Raw genomic sequence first — 21,391 nt, forward strand, 5'->3', positions numbered from 1 at the left:
TTCTGCATGGCTGCATCCAGTTCCATTGCTTCAAATACCGTGTATTATTATACATTCTATAACATGCTTATGACCCTTATCTCTCCAATGTCTATTTCTCCCTTGAATTCCAGGTTCATATATCCTTTCACGAAGCCATTATCTCCTCTAGATATCCAGTAGGCACCTCAAACATTACATCACTGAAACAAAACCACTGATTTTCTCTTTTCCCCATCAAATTTGCTGCTCTCCCACATTTCTCTCCACAAATTCACCACAATCCACAGTTCTGTTAAAAACCAGGGCACATCGTTATTTCTCCCTTTACCTCACAGTTTACATCTAATATAACAATTAGTGTCTGGAGAGGTGCCTCTGGAATATGTCTAGAACTTGACCATCTCTCAGTATCTCCACTATTTATCACTAGTGTTTTCCTATTTCTTTCAGACTGAAACCCACAAGCCTTACCTTCAGCCCAGAAATAATTTACAGTGTCTCTGATAACTGACCCATACTTGTGTTCATTCTGTCACATATTAACACAGGCCTTCCTTACCCTTGGCATTGATTACACTGCAGCTATAGGTAGCAAGCCACCGAGGAAGAGCAAAACTCACCTAGGAGCCTTCACTCGGTTGCATTTTTCTAAAAATCAAATGTATGGAGGTAAACTTTACATACAGTAAAATGCATCAATTTTTGAATAGTTCAATGAATTTTGACAAATGTATATATTCACTCAATGACCGCCACAATCAAAACACACCTTTTCTATCACGTAAGAAAATAAAAACCATGGAGAGGTATGTAAATATGAGAGCCTCTCCCCAACTCCACTACAGCTTTCTGCTAGAACAACTCAACGTATCTGTGTGCCTCCCACTGGGCAAGTCTTCTCTCAACCTTGACTGCAATTCAGAATCATCTGGGAAACTTGAAAATTCCCAATGCACAGGAAGCACTCTAGAGCAATGAAATCAGAACACACACATATGTATTTTTATTTAAGCTTTCAAGCACAGGCAATGTTGAGAACCATTATAATCTTGCGAATGGGGTGTGTGTGTGTGTGTGTGTGTGTGTGTGTGTGTTTAGTGTGTTTGGCTCTCCTTCTTCTTCTCCATCAAGTTAACTTCTTACTCTTCAATCTCCCCTCAAAGATCATTTCCTCAGGGAACTCTTTTTCTGAACCCCTCTCCTATGGTGGAATTTCTTTCTTGTTGTATTACATGTGCTTGTGTTTCTAATAATGTCTATGTCCCCCACGAGATTGTAAACTCCCTAGGATTTAGCACATGCCCGATATAGAACAACACATACTATAAGCGAATGGACGTATAAATGAATGAGAGTGACTGGAGATGTTTGTGGCATCACTCAGCACAGGTTAGGCGGGCGTCAGTACAAGTCCTAGGACAGCTCCAGGATGCTTTCGGCACCTCGGTGGTCTTTTCAGGAAAGACCTTCTCTGAGTCCGCAGGGGGTTCCACACTGGCAGTGCCAGCAAAACCCAGCCAGGGCATCCGCTTTCGGCGCGGCCGGCGCTGTGCGGCCTCCAGCCGACAGGAGGCGCTATGAAGAGGAAGCAGCTTCCGACGCACCTTTCCCTTCCTTCTGCCGCCGGCGCCAGGACGTCCTGTTTTCGTTGGCGGCGCTCGGATGGCTTCCACCGCAGTAGCTGCTGCCACCGCTTAGCGCTGCTTCTCGCCCGGGGAGCGGGGTGTAGCGCGGCCTCTTCCTGTGTCTGGTTCTCCTGCGCGCCGTCCGAAGGGCGCCGCTTTCCCGCGCCGGCAGCATGGGCCGGGAGTCACGGTGAGGCGGCGCTGCGAGCGGGCGGGCGGCTTCCTTGGAGGGGGAAGAGGCGGGAGTGGATGTGGCCGCGGGGTCAGGCCTGGCCCTGCGCAGACCCACGTGTGACCAGCTCTGCCGGGGCCCCTGGAGGGGCTGGGACCTCGGCTGAGCAAGTGGCCGGCCCTGCCCTATCGGCCGAACCCCCTGGACTGGCTCATGATTGTATGATTGCATTGTCTTTCTCATGTATTGTTGAATTCGGTGTGCTGATCTTTATGTTTAGATGGAGTATAGACTATAATTTTCTTTTCTCGTACCGCCCTCGTGTAAAATAGCAAAATCTATTTCCCATTCTCTCCCTTTTTCCTTTACTTTGATCTGTTTTTCTCCATAGCACTACATAGCATTTTGTATACTTATATTTGTCTGTCATGCCTTCCTTTACAGAATGCAATCTGCTTGGGGTTTGGTCTGTTTTGTTTACTTTTTCTTACCTTTCAAGATAGTGTGCCCACCCCCCACCCCCCGTGTGCTATAGCGGAAGGGCTCACCCCCCCCCCCCCCCAAATTAAAAACAACAACAACCGTGTATAAAAAGTCTTTTTAGTGTTTAATTTGTCTGCTGAGATTTTTTTTTGGAAAAAAATATAATAAATAAGATATAGTAGAAGCTACCGGTGTCTGCTAAACTTAATCTTTAACTTGATCTAGCCACTATCGGAAGCGATCAGCATCACGGGGACGATCTGGAAGTCGATCTAGAAGTCGCTCACCCTCAGACAAAAGAAGTAAACGTGGAGATGACCGACGGTCTAGAAGCAGAGACAGAGATAGAAGGAGAGAGAGGTCTCGTAGCAGGGATAAAAGAAGATCTCGGTCAAGGGACCGGAAGCGTCTGAGGTAAGGATGTTAATCTCCAAGGACCAACGATGAGAGAGAATCATGGATCAGCTGCCTCATGCGGCGGCCTCCTGCACAGTCCAGCCCACAACCCAGTATTGTGCCCTTGACTGGAATTGAACTTGGGAGCCTTCAGTCTACAGGCGGATGCTCTATACACTGAGCCAAACAGCTAGGGCAGTTATTGTATTTTTAAAAAATTCTTGCCCTGGCTGGGTAGCTCAGTTGGTTAGAATTTTGTCTCTACACTCCAAGGTTATGGGTTTGATCCCTAATCAGGGCACATACATGAATGCATAAATAAGTGAAACAACAAATCAGTTTTTTCTCTTTCTCTCAAAAATTCAATTAAGCCCTAGCCAGTTTGGCTCAATAGATAGAGTGTCGGCCTGCGGACCGAAGAGTTCTGGGTTTGATTCCAGTCAAGGGCACATACCTTGGTGATAGGCTTCTCCCCAGCCCAGGCCCTGGTCAGGGCGCGTACAGGAGGCAATGTGTGTTTCTCTCACATGGATATTTTTCTCTATCTTTCCCTCTCTCTAAAAATCAATGGAAAAGTGTCCCCAGGTGAGGATTAAAAAAATACATTCAATTAAAAATATTTAAAAAAAATTCTTGCGGCACTCCAGTTGAAAATTGTTGGCCTAGAATAAAGACTCTCCAATAGTATTTTAAGTTTGGAAACTTTGGTTGTATTTTCTGTAATCCAAAGTGATTCCTTGAAGCCCCTCTGAGATAGGTTAAAAAAGAAGCTAAAGGTAAGGTCATATGCCATCAGAGGTGTTCTGTTCAAATTCTGGCCCGAGAGCTTGCCACCATGTTCAGAGAATCCATAAAGCGGAATGAAGGAAGCAGGATAGAGCCATCTCCCGTCCTGCTTACCGTGTGAGACTTTTAAAGAACTGATTCAGATTTGAATGAGAGAACATCTGAATTTTTAATTTTGTTTTTACTTGATTACATATTATAGTCAAGCAGCCATTCCTTGCACTTTTCACTCTTTCTGGGGGTGAAAAACAGTTTTTAAATAAAAATAATCTCCCCATACCAAAAAAACTATTTTTCTAATACAGTTTTCAGTACAATAGGAAAGAATACAGGTGGTACAGTTGCTGTGAACTGATCACAGAAAGAACTTTGGCTTTATCTTTTTCAAACATTGGAAGGAGCGATTGTAAAGGTAGCACATAGTACCTTTGACATTGTGGATAGTGCTATCTTACTCAATTTTATATCATGTGGGCCCAGGAAGAGTTTCATGCAGTTCAGTCAAGAGCTTGTTAAGTGCAAGTGTTCATTATTGATCTGGTCTTTGACTTTTTGGTGTGAAAGGTAGAATCACAAGATTTTAGAGCAAAAAGGATTTTGAGATTATATTGTGACGTCTCCATATTTTATAGATGAGGAAACTAAGAGCCAGAGAGTTGATCTGCTGTATGCCAGGTCACTGGTTAGTAGCAGCACCAGGATAGGTACTCTGGTCTTCTCATCTTTATATCTGCAATCTTCCCACAGTCCTATTTTGTCCATCCTTAGGTGAAGGCTATCTTTGAAATTTAGGTTTTGTATATTATGGGCTATAGATTTCAACTTGCTATTATTACAGATTTGCTGTGTTTTTCAGTAAACTTCATTTTGAAATTAGGATCCTCATTTTTTTCAGTGACCACTTTTAAGAATTGGCATTACCTCTTCCCTATTTTGCTGGTTTGATAGTTAATTGAAATCTCAATCTCTGCCTTTAATAATGGTGAAAATTAAGAAGCTTTTTGCAATGTGGGACAGAACCATAATCTGAAATAGTTCCACTTGATAATAGAATATATGAAAAGTATTTCCTTTTCAGGCGTTCCAGAAGTAGAGAGAGAGACAGAAGTCGAGAGCGAAGAAGATCTCGAAGTCGAGACAGGAGACGCTCAAGGAGTAGAAGCCGGGGCCGACGATCCCGATCCTCCAGTCCGGGCAATAAAAGCAAGAAAGCTGAGAATAGGTAATGTTATCATTGGGCTGTATCTGTCATGCAAGTTGGGAACTGACTGTCTTCCCTATTCCTTGTATTAAAAAAAAAAATCTTTAGATCCTGGCCAGGTAGCTCAGTTGGTTAGATTGTCATCCTGATATACCAAGGTTGCGGGTTCTATCCCCAGTAGGTAACATCCAAGAGCAATGAACGCATAAATCGGGAACAACAAGTCCATGTCTCTCCCTCTCCCTCCCTCCCCCTTCCCCTTCCCCTGCTTCTCTCTAAAATAAATAAATAAATTTTTAAAAACTTTAAAAATAATTACTGAATTTGACTCTTACCATGAACTGTTGGCAGAATTTTGTTTTAATAGGTTTTAAAGCTTATAATTCAATTGGAAAATACTAGACTAACACACATAATGCATTGTTTTATTATTTAATAACAACGGTCAAATACATTTTATGAACATCTCTGGAACTATGTTTTTTCTTTGAAATTATTTTCTTAGCATTTTTGACATTGACAAATGTGAAATGGTATGCATTGCTGAATTTGCTGTTCAGATGGGTGAACTTTGTATAATTTAAATGTACATATTTCAGTTTGAGATAGTATGTCTGTTAAACATAGTATGTTTAACTCTTTATATTATTTTGTTAGTGGTTTATTCTTTGCCTATTATTGTTTCTAATGTGGTTCATAGGATAGTTGATATATGGTCTTGTATCTGTTTTATGTATAGTCTTTATATTAATCATGACATTTCCTATGTCATTTATTTTACTTAGAAAATTTTATTTTTATTTTACCAAAGTCCGTGTAATAAAACTGGAAAAAAGTGTATATGGGTTGCATTCTCCCTGGGAGTACGCCCATGCCTTCCTTCCCTCTCAGGCATGCACCTCCTAAACTTTAAGGGCCCAATGAGAGTTGTAACCAGGGAGCAGTGGGCAATGACTGGGCTAACTTCCTGAATCTGTCTCCAAGGCCCCCTTTTCTCTGACTGCAGTGAGCCACAGCAGCCCCGCCTGGGCTTATTTCTTTCCTATGACATTTCTAGAGAGCTGAAGCAGCCCTGCCGAGACTCTCCTACTGCTGCTTCTATCCTGAGCCCTTGTCTCACATCCCTAGCTTTAATAAACTTACTCTGACTAACCAAACAACAAAAACTAAAACTAAAACAAAAACAAAAGTGTGTGTGTGTGTGTGTGTGTAAATTCATAAAAGTGAATAAAATATGAACATGCAGTTTATTAAATAGTGATAAAGCAACATCCATGTAATCATCGCCAAGGTCAGGAAATAGAACATTGTCAGAAGCCCTCCACATCCCTTCTGTAACTGAGGTCTCTGTTTTCTTGGATAAAACCAGTTCTGACATTTGTGCTAGTAATTTCTTTGTATTTCTTTATAGTTTTACCACCTGTATTTTTATCTGAAAAAAGAGTAGTTTAGATGTATGTGTTTTACATGAATGAGTCATGTATTCTTTTGTGTCTTTGCTCAATGTTATTTGAGACTCATCTTTGTTGCTTATAACAGTAGTACATTTTCATTGCTGAATGCAATCTGTGATATAAATATACCACAATTTATCCTTTCTACTTAGATCGATGTTTGGGTTGCTTTAACTTTTTGGTTATTATGAACATTTTTGTATATATAATACTGGTATACATTTGCATGAGTTTCCTAGGGTATATATCTAGGAGTGAAATTACATGATCGTAGAATAAGCATAGCATTATTTTTACTAGGTAATCCCAAATGCTTTCCAAAGAGTATTATTAATTACTAGAGGCCCACTGCACGAAGAAATTCGTGCAATAGGCCTTCCTTCCCTTGGCTTGCAGCACCGGTTTTCCTTTGGCACCCAGGACCCAGGCCTTTGCTCCAGCCGGAGTCTGCTGCCTTTGCTGCAGACTCTGACTCCGGCCAGAGCCTGCCTTCTTCTTCTTTGCTGCAGACTCTGGAGTCTGCAGTCTTTGTCTTCGCTGAGGGGCTGGAGTGCTGCTCCAGTAGATCCCCTCGTCCCCCACTCTCCCTCTCATAGCAAGCGTCCTGCCCCGCCCGGCCACTCTGTGCCTGGAGCAGCTGGGCGGCTGCCATATTTGTCTTTCTAATTTGCATATTCCCTCCTGATTGGCTGGTGGGCGTAGCGGAGGTACGGTCAATTTACATGTTTGTCTATTATTAGATACGATACTTCCACCAGCAGTGTATGAGAATTGTGTTGCTCTATACCATTGGTTCTCAACCTTTCTAATGCCGCGACCCTTTAATACGGTTCCTCATGTTGTGGTGACCCCCAACCATAAAATTATCTTCGTTGCTACTTCATAACTGGAATTTTGCTACTGTTAATGAATCGTAATGTAAATACCTGTGTTTTCCGATGGTCTTAGGCTCTACAGCAGCGGTTCTCGACCTGTGGGTCGCTACCCACAGGTCGAGAACCGCTAGCAGGGTCGCCTAAGACTATCGGAAAACACAGGTATTTACATTACGATTCATTAACAGTAGCAAAATTCCGGTTATGAAGTAGCAACGAAGATAATTTTATGGTTGGGGGTCACCACAACATGAGGAACTGTATTAAAGGGTCGCGGCATTAGAAAGGTTGAGAACCACTGCTCTATACCCTGACAATGTTTGGTATTGTCAGTCCTTTAAATTAAAAAAATATTTTACAATAGTTTATTGATTTAAGAGAGAGAGGGAGAGAGAGAGAAAAACATCCATGTGATAGCTCAACATCTATCAGCTGCCTTCTGCATGTCCCCTACTGGGGATTGGGCCTGAAACCTGGGCATGTGCCCTGACGCTGAATCCAACTGGCCACCTCCTGGTGCAAGGGGCGAAGCCCAAATAACGGAGCCACACTGGCCAGGGCAGTCCTTTAAATTTTTTGTTAATTGAGTAGGCATGTAATAACAGTATCATTGTGGTTTTAATTTGCATTTCTGTGATTACTAATGAGATTGAACTTTCATATGTTTATTGGTTATTCAGATCTCTTTTCTGAAGTACTTGTTTACATCTTTACTCATTTTCCTATTGGGTAGTTTCTCTCTTTAAACAGATTTATAGGTTTTTTTTTGTGTTTTTTAAAAAAAATATATTTTATTGATTTTTTACAGAGAGGAAGGGAGAGGGATAGAGAGCTATAAACATCGATGAGAGAGAAACATCCAGCTGCCTCCTGCACACCCCCTACCGGGGATGTGCCTGCAACCAACGTACATGCCCTTGACCGGAATTGAACCTGGGACCTTTCAGTCCGCAGGCCGACGCTCTATCCACTGAGCAAAACTGGTTTTGGCTATAGGAGGTTTTTGGTTTTGTTTTTAGACATCCTGTATAGTTGTTTTTTGTCAATTATATGAGTGGCAAATATATTTTCTTACTCTGGTTTGTTGTTTCACTCTGTAATGATTTTTAAAAAAATGTGTTTTCACCGATTTTTTAGCGAGAGAGGAAGGGAGAGGGGAAAGGAAACATTGATGTGAGAGCAGAACATTGATGGGTTGCCATCTGCATGTCCCTCACTGGGGTTCGAGCCTGCAACCCTTTTAGAAGTTTATGCCCTGGCCGGTGTTCTCAGTGGTTAGAGCATCGACCCTTGCATTGAAGGGTTGCCGGTTCGATTCCCAGGCAGTACCTGGGTTGCAGGTTTGATCCCCGGCTCTCATTGGGACTCCTGCGGGAGGCAACCATCGTTTTTCTCACATCGATTTCTTTTTTTCTTTTCCTTTCTCTCTCCTCCTCCTTATCTTCTATTCTATCTGAAAATCAATGGAAAAATGATCCTGAGAAAGGATTAACAAAAAAATAAAATAAAAGTTTATACTAGAGAATATCTTGTTTATCTCTGAATATTTTCATCAAACCTGAAGCATTTCTAGGTACTTTAAAAAGCACTGATCATAAAGGGGCAAAAAAGACCAACCAATTTGATTACATTAAAATTATTATTATTATTGCTATTTTTAATCTTGTAGGATGTTAATGTCTTGATATGTTTCTCTATTTGTTAAGTTTTATCCCTCCAATTTAAATTTTGTAGTTTTTATATGATATGTCCTGTTTTTATTTACAATTAGTGTCTTAGCATTAATTTTTTATTATATTTCCAAGGTATTTATTAATGGAATATAAAAATGCATGTGACTCTTGGAAGTTTATTTCTTACCTAAAAAGTAAAATACAAATCTATAAGAGTATTTTAAAATGAATGTTCCCAAGCACATATAGATGATGTGTTTTTCTCTCTTTCTTTTTAGAAGGTCTAGGTCCAAAGAGAAAACAGATAGTGGAGAAAGTTCTAAAGAGAAGAAAAAAGACAAAGATGACAAGGAAGATGAAAAAGAAAAAGATGCTGGCGTATGTTTACTAGCATAAATAATTATATAATGTAAACTTGTTTTTACGATGACAAATTCTTATTTAGTTTTTAATGCTCTCTTTTATTTTGAAATAACTAACATATATAAGATAAACAGATAAAATAGTACTTGTTTCTGAGAAAAATTTTTCTGAAAAAGTTGCATATCTATACATATCTGTGTTTGCTTACAAACTATGATTATACCATATGCAGCATTTTGTATCTTGCTTTTGTATACTTTAAAATTATAAATTAATATATCAATATATAAGGTCTCAAGAATAATAAGCAGCCCTACCAGTTTGGCTCAGTGCATAGAGCTCGGCCCATGGACTGAAGGGTCCCAGGTTCAATTCCAGTCAAGGGCATGTACTTTGGTTGTGGGCGTGATCCCCAGTAGCGGGGATGCAGGAAGCAGCTGATTTGTGTTTCTCTCTCATTTATGTTTCTAACTATCCCTCTCCCTTCCTCTCTGTAAAAAGTCAATAAAAATGTATTTTTAAAAGAATAATAAGCAGCAGTGTACCCACCATCTTAGAAATAGAATACCTTGCTGTTTTCATTTGTTATATATTGGAGATCTTGCTGTAGCTGCATTCATAGATAAAGCTCATTATTTTTAGTGCCTTCATAGTATTCTGTTGAAACAAGGTAGAAAGATCACCTTTGATGGATATTTACGTTGTTTCTAGTCTGTAATTTTAACGTTCTTTGTGAATATAGCATAAGGTAAATTGGTATCAGATTGCCATAAAATAAGTTGTATAAATTGACTTAAGATATAGACATATGAAAATGTCTGTTTCCTTCCTTGCCAACTTAAGAATTTGAAAAATTAATTTTTACCAATGTAATTGGAGGTAATTGGTATTATTTTGAGTTGCATGTCTTTAAATGTGAGTATTTTCTTTTCTTTATTATTTTGTTAATCCTCACCCTTCCCATTGATTTTTTAGGGAGAGTGGGAGAGAGAGGGAAAGACAGAGAGAAATATTGATGTGAGAGAAACACTTCAATTGGTTGCCTCCTGCACGCGTCCCTGACCAGGGCCCGGGCCGGGGAGAAGCCGGCAGCAGGGGTACATGCCCTTGACCGAATCGAACCCAGGACCCTTTGGTCCACAGGCTGACGTTCTATCCACTTAGCCAAACTGGCTAGGCCTGAGTGAATATTTTTAAATGCTATGAACATAATAGATGAATTTATAATATTATTTTAAAGTTTATTTACTATTTGCACTTTCTTTGAATTGCCTACTCATATCTTTTGCCCATTTTAGAATGCATTATAGCATCACTTCTTTGTTTTGTTCTCTTTTTGAGTTTGTTCTATTTTTTAGTGGTTGTATTTTAAATAAATTTTTTTTTTTAAAGGACCTCCTTGCTGAGCCAGGTAGCTGAGAGAATGCAACATAAGTCTGGGAGGTCTGGTTTCTGATCCAGTTTCTTCTATTGAATGAAAAAGGCACATAAGCTTTCTGGGGCTCATCTTTAGAGAGGATGAAATTATTATAAAGACTAAAACAGATAAAATAGTACTTGTTTCCATGAGAAAAATTTTTCTGAAAAAGTTACATATCTATACATATCTGTGTTTGCTTACAAACTATGATCATACCATATGCAGCATTTTGTATCTTTTGTATACTTTAAAATTATAAATTAATTTATCAATATATAAGGTCTCAAGAATAATAAGCAGCCCTACCAGTTTGTATTTTTGAAATACAAGCATTATATACCATATTATAAGATATTTGGAAAGTTCAGAAATAATTCTCTGTAATCTCAGGTGCCCAAAACACCGTCACATTATAATTATGTAATATCTTCTTTGACTGTTCTTTGTACATGCTGCGTTTCCATACCTATCTATGGTGGCAACTTATGTAACATTTTGATATACATATAATGTTTAATCTTTAAGTCCCTGATTATGTGGTGATTTGCTGTCTCTTAAGAGTATTATTAATAATCTTGATAATGGATTTAGAATGGCTGTTTCTAGGAAACTTAGATCTAAAGGCTAAAAGACTAAAACTTCTTAATCATGTTGATAAATAGCTTTTTTTTTTCCTTATATATTTTATTGATTTTTTACAGAGAGGAAGGGAGAAGGATAGAGAGTTAGAAACATCGATGAGAGAGAAACATCGATCAGCTGCCTCCTGCACACCCCCCACCGGGGATGCGCCCGCAACCAAGGTACATGCCCTTGACTGGAATCGAACCTGGGACCCTTGAGTCCATAGGCCGACGCTCTATCCACTGAGCCAAACCGGTTTCGGCAATAAATAGCTTTTATGTACTCAATAATTTATAATAGAAAATTGCTTTTCATGGAGGCAATCTTGTAGGAGTTTAGATGATTTAAAGTTGAGAATAACTAGTAACTAGGGAACTTTGGTAAGTCATGTAGTTTTTACTTTGAGGAAGAAGTTGAATTCATGTGTGTGCATATTGCTTATATCTAAAATGAGATCAATTTATGGTGTTTGAAATCTGTCTACTTTATTAGTTGAAAATGCTTAAAAAAATGGATAAACCCAGGTATTTATTGATTTTTTTAGAGAGAGAGGAAGGGAAAGGGATAGAGAGATAGAAACGTCGATGAGAGAGAAATAATGACCTTCTGCCTCCTGCACACCCCTGCTGGGTATTGAGCCCAAAACCCTAGCATGTGCCCTGACCAGGAATACAACTGTGGCCTCCCAGTTCATGGGTTGATGTTCAGTCACTAAGCCACACCAGCAGGGTGAAGATGCTTTTTTTACTATTTCATTTTGTGGGTATATTCTTGGAGATATTTAAAAGATGTGTAATCTTAATCTGGTCTAAATATAGGAGTTTGTATATACATCTGTTTTTTTCTTTTTTTATATACTTTGGGAAAATACTTGGAATATCACCTAGAGTAAAATAGTTTATCCTTGCTTTCTTTTATCTCCTGTTTTCCTCCCAAGAACTTTGACCAAAATAAGCTGGAAGAAGAAATGAGAAAGCGGAAAGAAAGAGTAGAAAAATGGCGAGAAGAACAACGCAAAAAGGCCATGGAAAACATAGGGGAACTGAAAAAGGAAATTGAAGAGATGAAACAAGGGAAAAAATGGAGTTTAGAGGATGATGATGGTATATTCATTTGTTACAATAATAAACTATATAATAATTCATGTATAATATTCTAGAAGTATGTGAATATAATATTGGTATTTTTAAGACCATTTTTTTATTGTGGAAAAAAATATAATCTATATATATAAAAGCCTAAGCGACTGTTATGACTGGTCACTATGATGCGCACTGACCACCAGGGGGCAGACGCTTAATGCAGGAGCTGCCACCTGATGGTCAGTGCGCACCCACAGCCAACCTCCCATGACTGGCCAACCTCCTGCAGTCCCTCTCCCCAGCCAGCCAGCCCTGATCGCATTTTTTAAGTGTACAGTTCATGGGATTAAGTACATTCACAGTCTTGTGCTACCATCACCACTGTCCATTTTCAGAACTTTTTCTTTATCCCAAACAGAAACTCTGTTCCCATTAAACAGTAATTATCCCCATCCCTGGTCACTTCTATTCTGCTGCTATGAATTTGCCTATTCTAGGTACCTCATAAAAGTGGAATCATATAATATTTGTCCTTTTGTAACTGGCTTATTTCACTTAGCATAGTATCTTCAAGGTTCATATATATTGTAGCATGTATCAGAATTCCATTCCTTTTTATGGCTTAATATTACTCTATGTTATATAAATATATGTGTTTATGCCATATTTTGTTTACCTACTTATCTGTTAGGTATATGGGTTGTTTACACCTTTTGGCTATTGTGAATAAAACTCCTGTTATTATTGGTATGCAAGTAACTGAGTCCCTGCTTTTCAGTTCTATATACCTAAAACTGGAATTGCTGAATTCATGAGGAGGTTTTAAATGTCCCTTTTAATATTTATGTTAAATTTAGAATTGTAAAGTAGTGTTTATTAAGGATCACTGATTTTACTTTAGAGTGGAGAGTTGGGTGCTTAAGGGCAAGTAAATAGCTTTTTATTACAAATAAGAATGTTAGTAATAAGGGTAAATTAAGGACATGGTTTCAGATTTCTCCTTTGACTTTTTAATGACTTAAAACAGAAACATTTCCCCTCCATATGTGATTTTGACTTTTTAATAAAGGAAGAATGTGGAATTTTATAGGAAATGGAATTTTGCTCCTTTTTTTTTTTTTTTTTTTTAGAAAAATTCCTTTAAAATTCTCATTTTCTCTGGAAGTTCCATAGAATGGTTTAAAAAGATAAATGGGCCTGGCCAGTTTTGCTCAGTGTTTTAGCATTGACCTATGAACTAGGAGGTCACAGTTCGATTCCCGGTCAGGGCACATGCTTGATTGTGGGCTTGATCCCCAATCGGGGTTGTGTAGGAGGCAGCTGATTGATGTTTTAGTCTCTCTCTTTCTCTTCCCCTCTGAAATCCATAAAAATGTATTTTAAAGAAAGGATAAATGGATTGTATCTTTGATGATGTCTTAGTTATGTAAAAAAGATTAGGTTTGTCTTGAATTAAGAATGTTATTTTTTCTTTCTATGCTTTCAAGAAAGGTAATTGAAAGGAAAATAAGTAAACTTATTTAACAGATAAAGTTTTTAGTTTGGCTTCTAGTAGTGTAATGGTAAGAATTAATACTGGAAATTCATTTTTAGGCATAATTTTTTGCCTCTTCAACTTAATAATTTGTAATTTATTATAATTTTTTTCTTTTATTATTCAGAACTAATACATGCTTGGTTTAAAAACTTTGAAGTATATTTGAAGTGCAGTGTGCCTGGTCAACTGGAAAGGAGGGTGTTTGGGTAGTGAGAAAACAGGTCAGAATGGTGGGGTGTGGTCTGCTGTGAAGAATTTCCTTTTGAAGCACATGTACAAAGAAAGTGTATTCTGATATTTTAGATGATGAAGATGACCCTGCAGAAGCCGAGAAGGAAGGAAATGAAATGGAGGGTGAGGAGTTAGATCCATTAGATGCTTACATGGAAGAAGTGAAAGAGGAAGTAAAAAAGTTTAATATGAGAAGTGTAAAAGGTGGTGGGGGAAATGAAAAGGTATGGAATTCTATTTTTTTTTGGAATTCTATTTTTAAAGATTTATATTCCTACTTGGATAACTTGGTTTCATTGTTGCATTGACATATTACTGACTTGAATGACTTTATAATGTTTTTGTTTCCTCTCCCATCTGGTACTTTTTCTAAGTACCAGAGATGATAGTGAATTTTTAACTGTAAATTTTCTTGTTTCAAAAGTATTACTACCATCATCTTTGTTCAGTTTCTATGCTTACTTGTTGCCTTCTTAATAGGTCCTCTCCAGACTTCTCCAGCATTTTCATCTTTCATACTCCCATCTCCTTTACCCTAGTCTATTTTTCTTTTTTAAATAGCATTTATTACCTTTTCTCAAGTTAATATAATTTGGTTTTTTATCATGTCTGTTATTTGTCCCCTATCTCTTCTAAAATAAAGCTCCTCAGGAGCAGTGACCTTTACCTGTTTTATTGATTTCTCCCTAAGCTCCCAGAACAGTGTCTTGCTTGTTGAATGAGTGAAAAGTACCATTTAATAGTATTTTAAAAATAAATTATATTGCATAGTAACTGTATATAAAATTATATATTATACAATAAACTACATATATACAGGGTGGACAAATATAGGTTTACAGTTATGAGTATGTGAAACAGTTAATAAAGCTATTGTAATAATCATAACCTGCATGTCTTTCCATACGAACAACTGTAATCCTACCTTTGCCCACCCCGTGTTAATGTATTATAAAATACATTGTGATAGATTGCATTGTAAGATTTAAATGAGAAAGCAGACCACTTTTTTGTCTTTAAGTTGCTGCTAATAACTAACTTCATTTGATTTATAAATTATGGCAGTTATTGTGTTTCAGTTGGCAATAGTGTGTTGAAGGCATGGGGAGGTGAGGACTGGGTGGGAATGGGGGGGTCAATGGGGGAAAAGGGGGTTATATGTAATACTTTCAACAATAAAGATACATTTTAAAAATTTTCAGTTTTTCAAAATATTTTATATTCCTTTTTTATTTTAGAAGTCTGGGCCAACGGTCACAAAAGTTGTCACTGTTGTGACAACCAAAAAAGCAGTAGTGGATTCTGATAAGAAGAAAGGGGAGCTGATGGAGAATGACCAGGATGCCATGGAGGTAATTCTTCATTAGTTTTCACTTTTTCATGATGCTACCTTAGGCCCTGGTTGGGGAGCTTAGTTGATTAGAGTGTTGTCCTGATATGCCAGTCAGGGCACAATCAGGGATCAACTAACGAATTCCTAAGTAAGTGGAATAACAAATTGGTATTTCTCTCTCTCCCTCTCTTTCAAATCAGTTGAAAAAAATAAAGTGCCCAAAGTGATGCTACCCTAGAAGTATTTACTAGGAATCAGTGATGAAGATGTACTTTTTAATTATGCAAACTATTATTAGGAAGTCTTGCCATTCTTAACAAAATTATAGCTGAATATTCAGTTGGTAGAACAATCTAACATCTATGCCCTTTTGCTGTATGCCCATTTGTTGTTAATCCTCACTGGAGGATATTTTCCCATTGATTTTTTAAATTAAGAGTGGAAGGGAGAGGGAGAGACAGAGAGAAACATCCATGTGAGAGAGACACGTTGATTGGTTGCCTCCTGCACGTGCCAGGACCAGGGCCTGCCCTTGACAGGAATCGAACCTGGGACCCTTCAGTTCGCAGGCTGACATTCTATCCACTTAGCCAAACCGGCCAGGGCTGTATGCACATTTTTGATTGTCTTACATTTCATTAGCTCCCCTCGAACATATAGTAGGGAGAGAAGAAATGAAGTGACAGAATGAAATTTCTTCCTATTAACATGCATTGTTAAGATTTAGTATTTAGGGAACTGTAGCAAAACATCATTAAAGCCGTATTAGAATTATTTTATTTATTTTTATTGTTTAATGATTGTAGAGAAAGAGGAAGTGGGGGAGAGAGAAACATTGATTTGTTGTTCTCTTTATTTATGCACTCATTGGTTGATTCTTGTGTGTCCTGACTGAGGATCAAACCCACAACCTTGGCATATTGGGATGATGCTCAAACTGACCTACCCGGCCAGGGCTAGAATTATTTTATTATTTTAGCTTTATGTTGTTAATGCAACTTTGTATAAGAAAAAAGAAAAACTAAATTGAAAAATTCAGAAATTTAAAAAGTAAAAGCCAAAGATTATTTTCTAGGAGAGGATGATTTTCTTTTTAATTTAATTTTTCCCCACCACCATTTATTCCCCCCCCCCCCCCCCCGTAACTCTTCCACCACGGACCTCCTCTAACCCTCCCACCTTACCCCTGTGCTAGGAGAAGAGGGTTTTAAAAGCTAGGAATATTGATTGCCATAAATAAAAAATAGAAATGGATTTAGCTTTTAACTTTTTTTTTTAATTACAGTATTCTTCAGAGGAGGAAGAAGTTGATCTTCAGACAGCCCTCACAGGCTATCAGACAAAACAGAGAAAGCTTCTAGAGCCAGTAGATCATGGGAAGATTGAATATGAACCATTCAGAAAAAACTTTTATGTTGAAGTTCCAGAACTAGCAAAAATGACTCAAGAAGGTAAAATTCTTTTATTTATGTGTTGCTTATTGTGGGAACAGAAGAGGATATGCTTCCCTTTGTCTGGGAGGAATGTGGATAGGCCTGTGAGTTGATGTATGAATAGGGGGAATTGCCCAATTTACCTGGGGAAGTGAAAGAGGGAACTAGAAGGTGAGAAGTCATTCTAGAGCAGCGGTCGCCAACTGGTGGTCCGGGAGGTTCGGAAGGTTGGCGACTGCTGTTCTGGAGAGTGGGTAAATCATCTGCAGAAATTCAGAGTTGTGAAGAGTCAGTGTGTTTTTGGAAGTATTTAAAAGAATGAGAATCCAAGTTGTGGCTCAGTTAGTTGGATGTCCTCTCATGCACTGAACAATTGCTGGTTCGATTCCCAGTCAGGGCACATGGCTGGATTGCAGGCTCCATCCCCGGTACTGGATGTGCAGGAGGCAGCTGATTGATGTTTTTCTCTCTCTGCCTCTTCCTCTCTCTCTAAAAATCAATGAAAAATCTTTTTTTTTTTTTTAAATGAGCAAAAATTAGTTTGACTCGTGTAGTTGAGAATTTTAGGGTTGAAAATACTCTTCATGTGAAATTAGCAAATAATACATTGTTAGCTCTTGAGATTGGGGAGTTAGGAACCGATGTGCATCTGTAATATTGGTAGAATAAGGATAATCTGGGCAACTCCTGCTTGGAGAAGACAATTGTATTACTTGTCAATCATTGTTTTTTTATTACTTTGCAATTTAAGATAAAATAAAAGCCAAATTGTAGAAATTGGGATATTTCCTTTCATCCTTTGTTGGTTGCAAACAGTAATTGCTTTAACTGTCTCTGTCTCTCTGAGCTATTCAGTGCTTTGTCCAATAGCTTTTCTATGGAGTAATCTGTGTTAACACTAGGAAAGGAATTGGAGATTCTTAATCTTACCATGGCTAATTGAAAAATATAAGGCACTAATAGTAGAACAATAATTAAGAGTTTTTAATCTGGATTTTGTTTTGTAGAGGTGAATGTCTTCCGGTTGGAAATGGAGGGCATTATTGTCAAGGGAAAAGGTTGCCCCAAACCAATTAAATCTTGGGTTCAGTGTGGAATTTCCATGAAGATCTTAAATTCTCTAAAAAAGTAAGTGGTTAGTGGTTATCCACATTTTCAAAGTTTTCTACTCAAAAGTAGCCTTTTCACACAAATATCTCCCTTGGTTGCATTTTTACTCAATAGAAAAACAATTTTTTCTTAAACAACTTTATTGAGATAATTTGCATAATAACAAAATGACTCTTTAGTATATTATTGGGGTTATGCAATCATCACCATAAGCTAATTTTAAACATTTTCATCGTCCCCAAAAGAAATCTGTATCCATTAGTCTTCTTGTTCCTTCACCCTAGGCAACCACTAATCTTTTGTCTTTATAGATTTGTCTGTTCTGGACATTTTATATAAATGGGAGCTTACCAGTATAGTCTTTTGTGACTGGCTACTTCCACTTAACCTATTTTCAAAGTTCAACCATGATATACAGTGTCTCAGGACTGTATTCCTTTTTGCCAAATAATATTTTATTATAGGAATATACCACATTTTAGAAAACCTTTTTCTCCTGGAATTTTTAGAGCCCAAGAGACCTCAACTTTTACCTTGTCTTCATTTGGTTTTCTTTTTAAGGCATGGCTATGAAAAGCCCACACCAATCCAAACTCAGGCAATTCCTGCTATAATGTCTGGACGAGACTTGATTGGCATTGCCAAGACCGGAAGCGGAAAGACTATTGCTTTTCTGTTGCCCATGTTTAGACACATCATGGATCAGAGGTCATTAGAAGAAGGAGAGGGGCCAATAGGTACAATTCTTTCCCATTAAACTATTTATTCAGATAACTATTTTGTTGTCAGTTAATCAGAAAGACCTGATACTTTATATTCTTAATTATAACAATAAAGATATCTTTATGTACATTTTCTTTATAAATTTGGCACTTTGGGGCTGATTTCCCCTTACCAGCAGGTGGAGTGAGAATCTTCAGAGCTCTGGAGTGACATCTCAGAAGTACAAAAACAGCCTCTCCTGGCACAGCTCAATTTTTAAACTCTGACTCGGCAGGTAGACTCCTCATGCATCTATCTGTTTATTTAATGTTGAGGTTTGTTCTTAGCCCCGTATCAGTGGATTTATAAACTCAACATAGAGGATTATAAAGAAACATGTTTCCCCTTTTTTGGCCTTAAAAGGCTATAGTGCCAGCATTTCATTTAGGATTTGGTCTTCATATTCAGATTTCTTGATTCATTTGGCAGACATCTTTTCTGCAAATTTGAATAGGGTTTTGGAAGGTTGTTACGAGCTCCTCTCGGAAATTTAGGGCGCAGTATATTTTTCTTCTATCTGTGTCCCTCAGACCAAGGTTGTTTCTGGAAACCGGGGAATGGCTCTGCAGCACAGTGAGTCACTTGATTATCTTTGCTCTGTGATTTGCAGTTGTGAATGATTTGCATTCTTTTCCACCCAGTATTTTCTTGGTGGTTGAGTAGGCATTTAACTGATTTATCTTCCTATAGCATGTTCTTAAGTCTACTTAAAGTAATTCTTCGTCACAATCTTTACTATTATAAAGCTTCTAAAATAGGGTTTTTGGAAGCGCATAAAAAAATTAAAACAAAAATTAGACTAAGAGATCAAACTTTATTACAGAGGTTAAATATAGCACTTTAAAGCATAGCCTCTTAAAGAGAGTGATTTGGTGGTTAGGCTTTTGACTTATTTATCTTTTCAGCTGTCATCATGACTCCAACTCGAGAACTGGCTTTACAAATTACTAAAGAATGTAAGAAGTTTTCGAAGACCTTGGGACTTAGAGTGGTCTGTGTTTATGGAGGAACAGGAATCAGTGAGCAGGTAGTTATAAAAGGAACATTCAGTTTTTTCATTCCTAAATTGAATGATTTAATAACATAAAAGTGATTTTTTGTGTGTGTTTTGTATAGTGATTGCTTCTAAAATCTTAAAGAATGAGGTGTGAAAACAATACAATGAATTGTTATATTTTGGAATTTTTAAGTCCTTCTTATTTAGCCTTCCCATTTCTCCTCTTCTTTCTTTGCTCAAGAAAGGCAGATATTTTTTTTGTTTTACAGATAAGGAAATGTTCAGAAAGGTTAAGTAAGGTGACCAAAGTCTTTAGGTTAACAAGATGTGGTTTGACCAAGAACCTAGGTCTTCTGATTCCTGGACAGTATTTATTTTCTCTAATTTATGTGACATCTTTGAAAGGTGGGATGCATTAATATCAGAGTTTTAGCTGAATTCTTAAGTGATTTCAGAAAGAATTATTTAAAAATACATTCATTCACTCTCTTTAGTTTGGCATTTCTCCAGGTCTCTTCTAAAGAGTGATAGTCATTGGATATTTTACATAGAAGAAGGAAAAAACTGGGTTTGTTGTATGGTCAAATAAGTTTTGTAAATGTTGTATTGTACAAAGTTAAAACATGTTTCTTTCCTGCAAGACTCCTTTGTCTTTAATACGTAAATATACTATATTGTAATGCTAGAAGAATGGGTTAAATGGCATTTTTAAAAATTTATTTAACCACAAAACCCTGTTCTTAGGTTCTAGAACATACTTTGGGAATATTTGCTTCTGTTATCCCAATGCTATTTTAAACACTTGATCTTAGTTTTCTAAGTTTATCTTTGTGTGTGTGTGTGTGTGTTTTTTTTTTTTTACCACAGTGTATAGTAAGAAATACATTTAAAGATAACCTTGTACATGCACGCATAGTATATTTATAAAGAAGTCAAACAAAAGTTTTGTAATGTCTAACACATTCTGATATTTTTCACTCTTTCATTTTCAAAATGCTGTTTGTGTGTATTGATTTCATGATTCACTAATGGAAACAATTCATTTTAAAAACATTGATCTTATATGTAATCGCTTTATTTACTGCTATCTCATGTTCTTTTTGGTTTTGAGGGACTGTGTCAAATTATAATTGGTAAAAAAATCTCTGATTTTCATTGATTTTGAAGTTATATAATCCAAAAAGGAGAAAACATGAATTCTCCTTTTTGGATTATATACATATTAGCAGTACTCCAGCATTTCAGTATATTAAGTAGGAAGCTTTGGATTCTTCTAATCAGACCTCAGCTTCTTACACTATGGAGTTGTGCCAAGGAACCTGGAAGTATTCTCAAATCTCTTTAAATAAGCACTAGTTATAAATAGACATAAGAGTTCATATTTTTTTATTAGATTGCTGAACTGAAAAGAGGTGCTGAAATTATTGTTTGTACACCTGGTCGAATGATTGACATGTTAGCAGCTAACAGTGGTAAGTTGGGTATTTTTTTCTTTCTCCTTTTTGGATTATATACATTTTTGTTAAATCACAGCAGAAACAAGAAACCATCAAAGGGTTTCTACATAACTTCTTAAAGCTGTAATATCTTAAAATTTGTATTGTAACAAGCTTATTGGTGTAAGTGTTCATAATATTTTTGCAATTTAAGTGAAAATTTCTTTTTAGAACTAACTGATCTTTTTAGCACTTAACATGGATTCTTAATCCAAGTTTAGCCTAATTTTCCTTTTAAAAGGAAGAGGGACTATCTCTTTTTCATTATAAAATTTAGATATTTTTTTCTCCACAGGTGCTAGTATTTTCTTACAATACTGGATCAATTAAGATATTGCAGCTTCAAGAAACTTTAT

General features: G+C 37.3%; 1 protein-coding gene across 4 annotated transcripts in view; it reads left to right on the forward strand.

Annotated features, from left to right (window-relative positions):
* The first annotated feature begins 1,612 nt into the window (after positions 1-1,612).
* The window catches only part of DDX46 (DEAD-box helicase 46), a 54,125-nt gene continuing 34,346 nt past the window's right edge, over positions 1,613-21,391 (forward strand). For 2 of the 4 annotated variants that reach the window (XM_079771754.1, XM_079771753.1), the window contains exons 1-13: positions 1,613-1,797; positions 2,488-2,676; positions 4,523-4,666; positions 8,926-9,025; positions 11,132-11,233; positions 11,992-12,157; positions 13,977-14,128; positions 15,143-15,256; positions 16,523-16,688; positions 17,678-17,798; positions 18,342-18,517; positions 19,448-19,569; positions 20,933-21,011. In XM_079771754.1, the coding sequence (XP_079627880.1) occupies positions 1,781-1,797; positions 2,488-2,676; positions 4,523-4,666; positions 8,926-9,025; positions 11,132-11,233; positions 11,992-12,157; positions 13,977-14,128; positions 15,143-15,256; positions 16,523-16,688; positions 17,678-17,798; positions 18,342-18,517; positions 19,448-19,569; positions 20,933-21,011 (1,648 nt within the window). In that variant the 5' untranslated portion in view covers positions 1,613-1,780. The remainder of the gene's footprint in view (positions 1,798-2,487; positions 2,677-4,522; positions 4,667-8,925; positions 9,026-11,131; positions 11,234-11,991; positions 12,158-13,976; positions 14,129-15,142; positions 15,257-16,522; positions 16,689-17,677; positions 17,799-18,341; positions 18,518-19,447; positions 19,570-20,932; positions 21,012-21,391) is intronic. The other 2 variants (XM_079771756.1, XM_079771755.1) reach the window with 1 other exon arrangement.

Source organism: Cnephaeus nilssonii (assembly GCF_951640355.1).
Source record: "Cnephaeus nilssonii genome assembly, chromosome: 5".
Lineage (NCBI taxonomy): Eukaryota > Metazoa > Chordata > Mammalia > Chiroptera > Vespertilionidae > Cnephaeus > Cnephaeus nilssonii.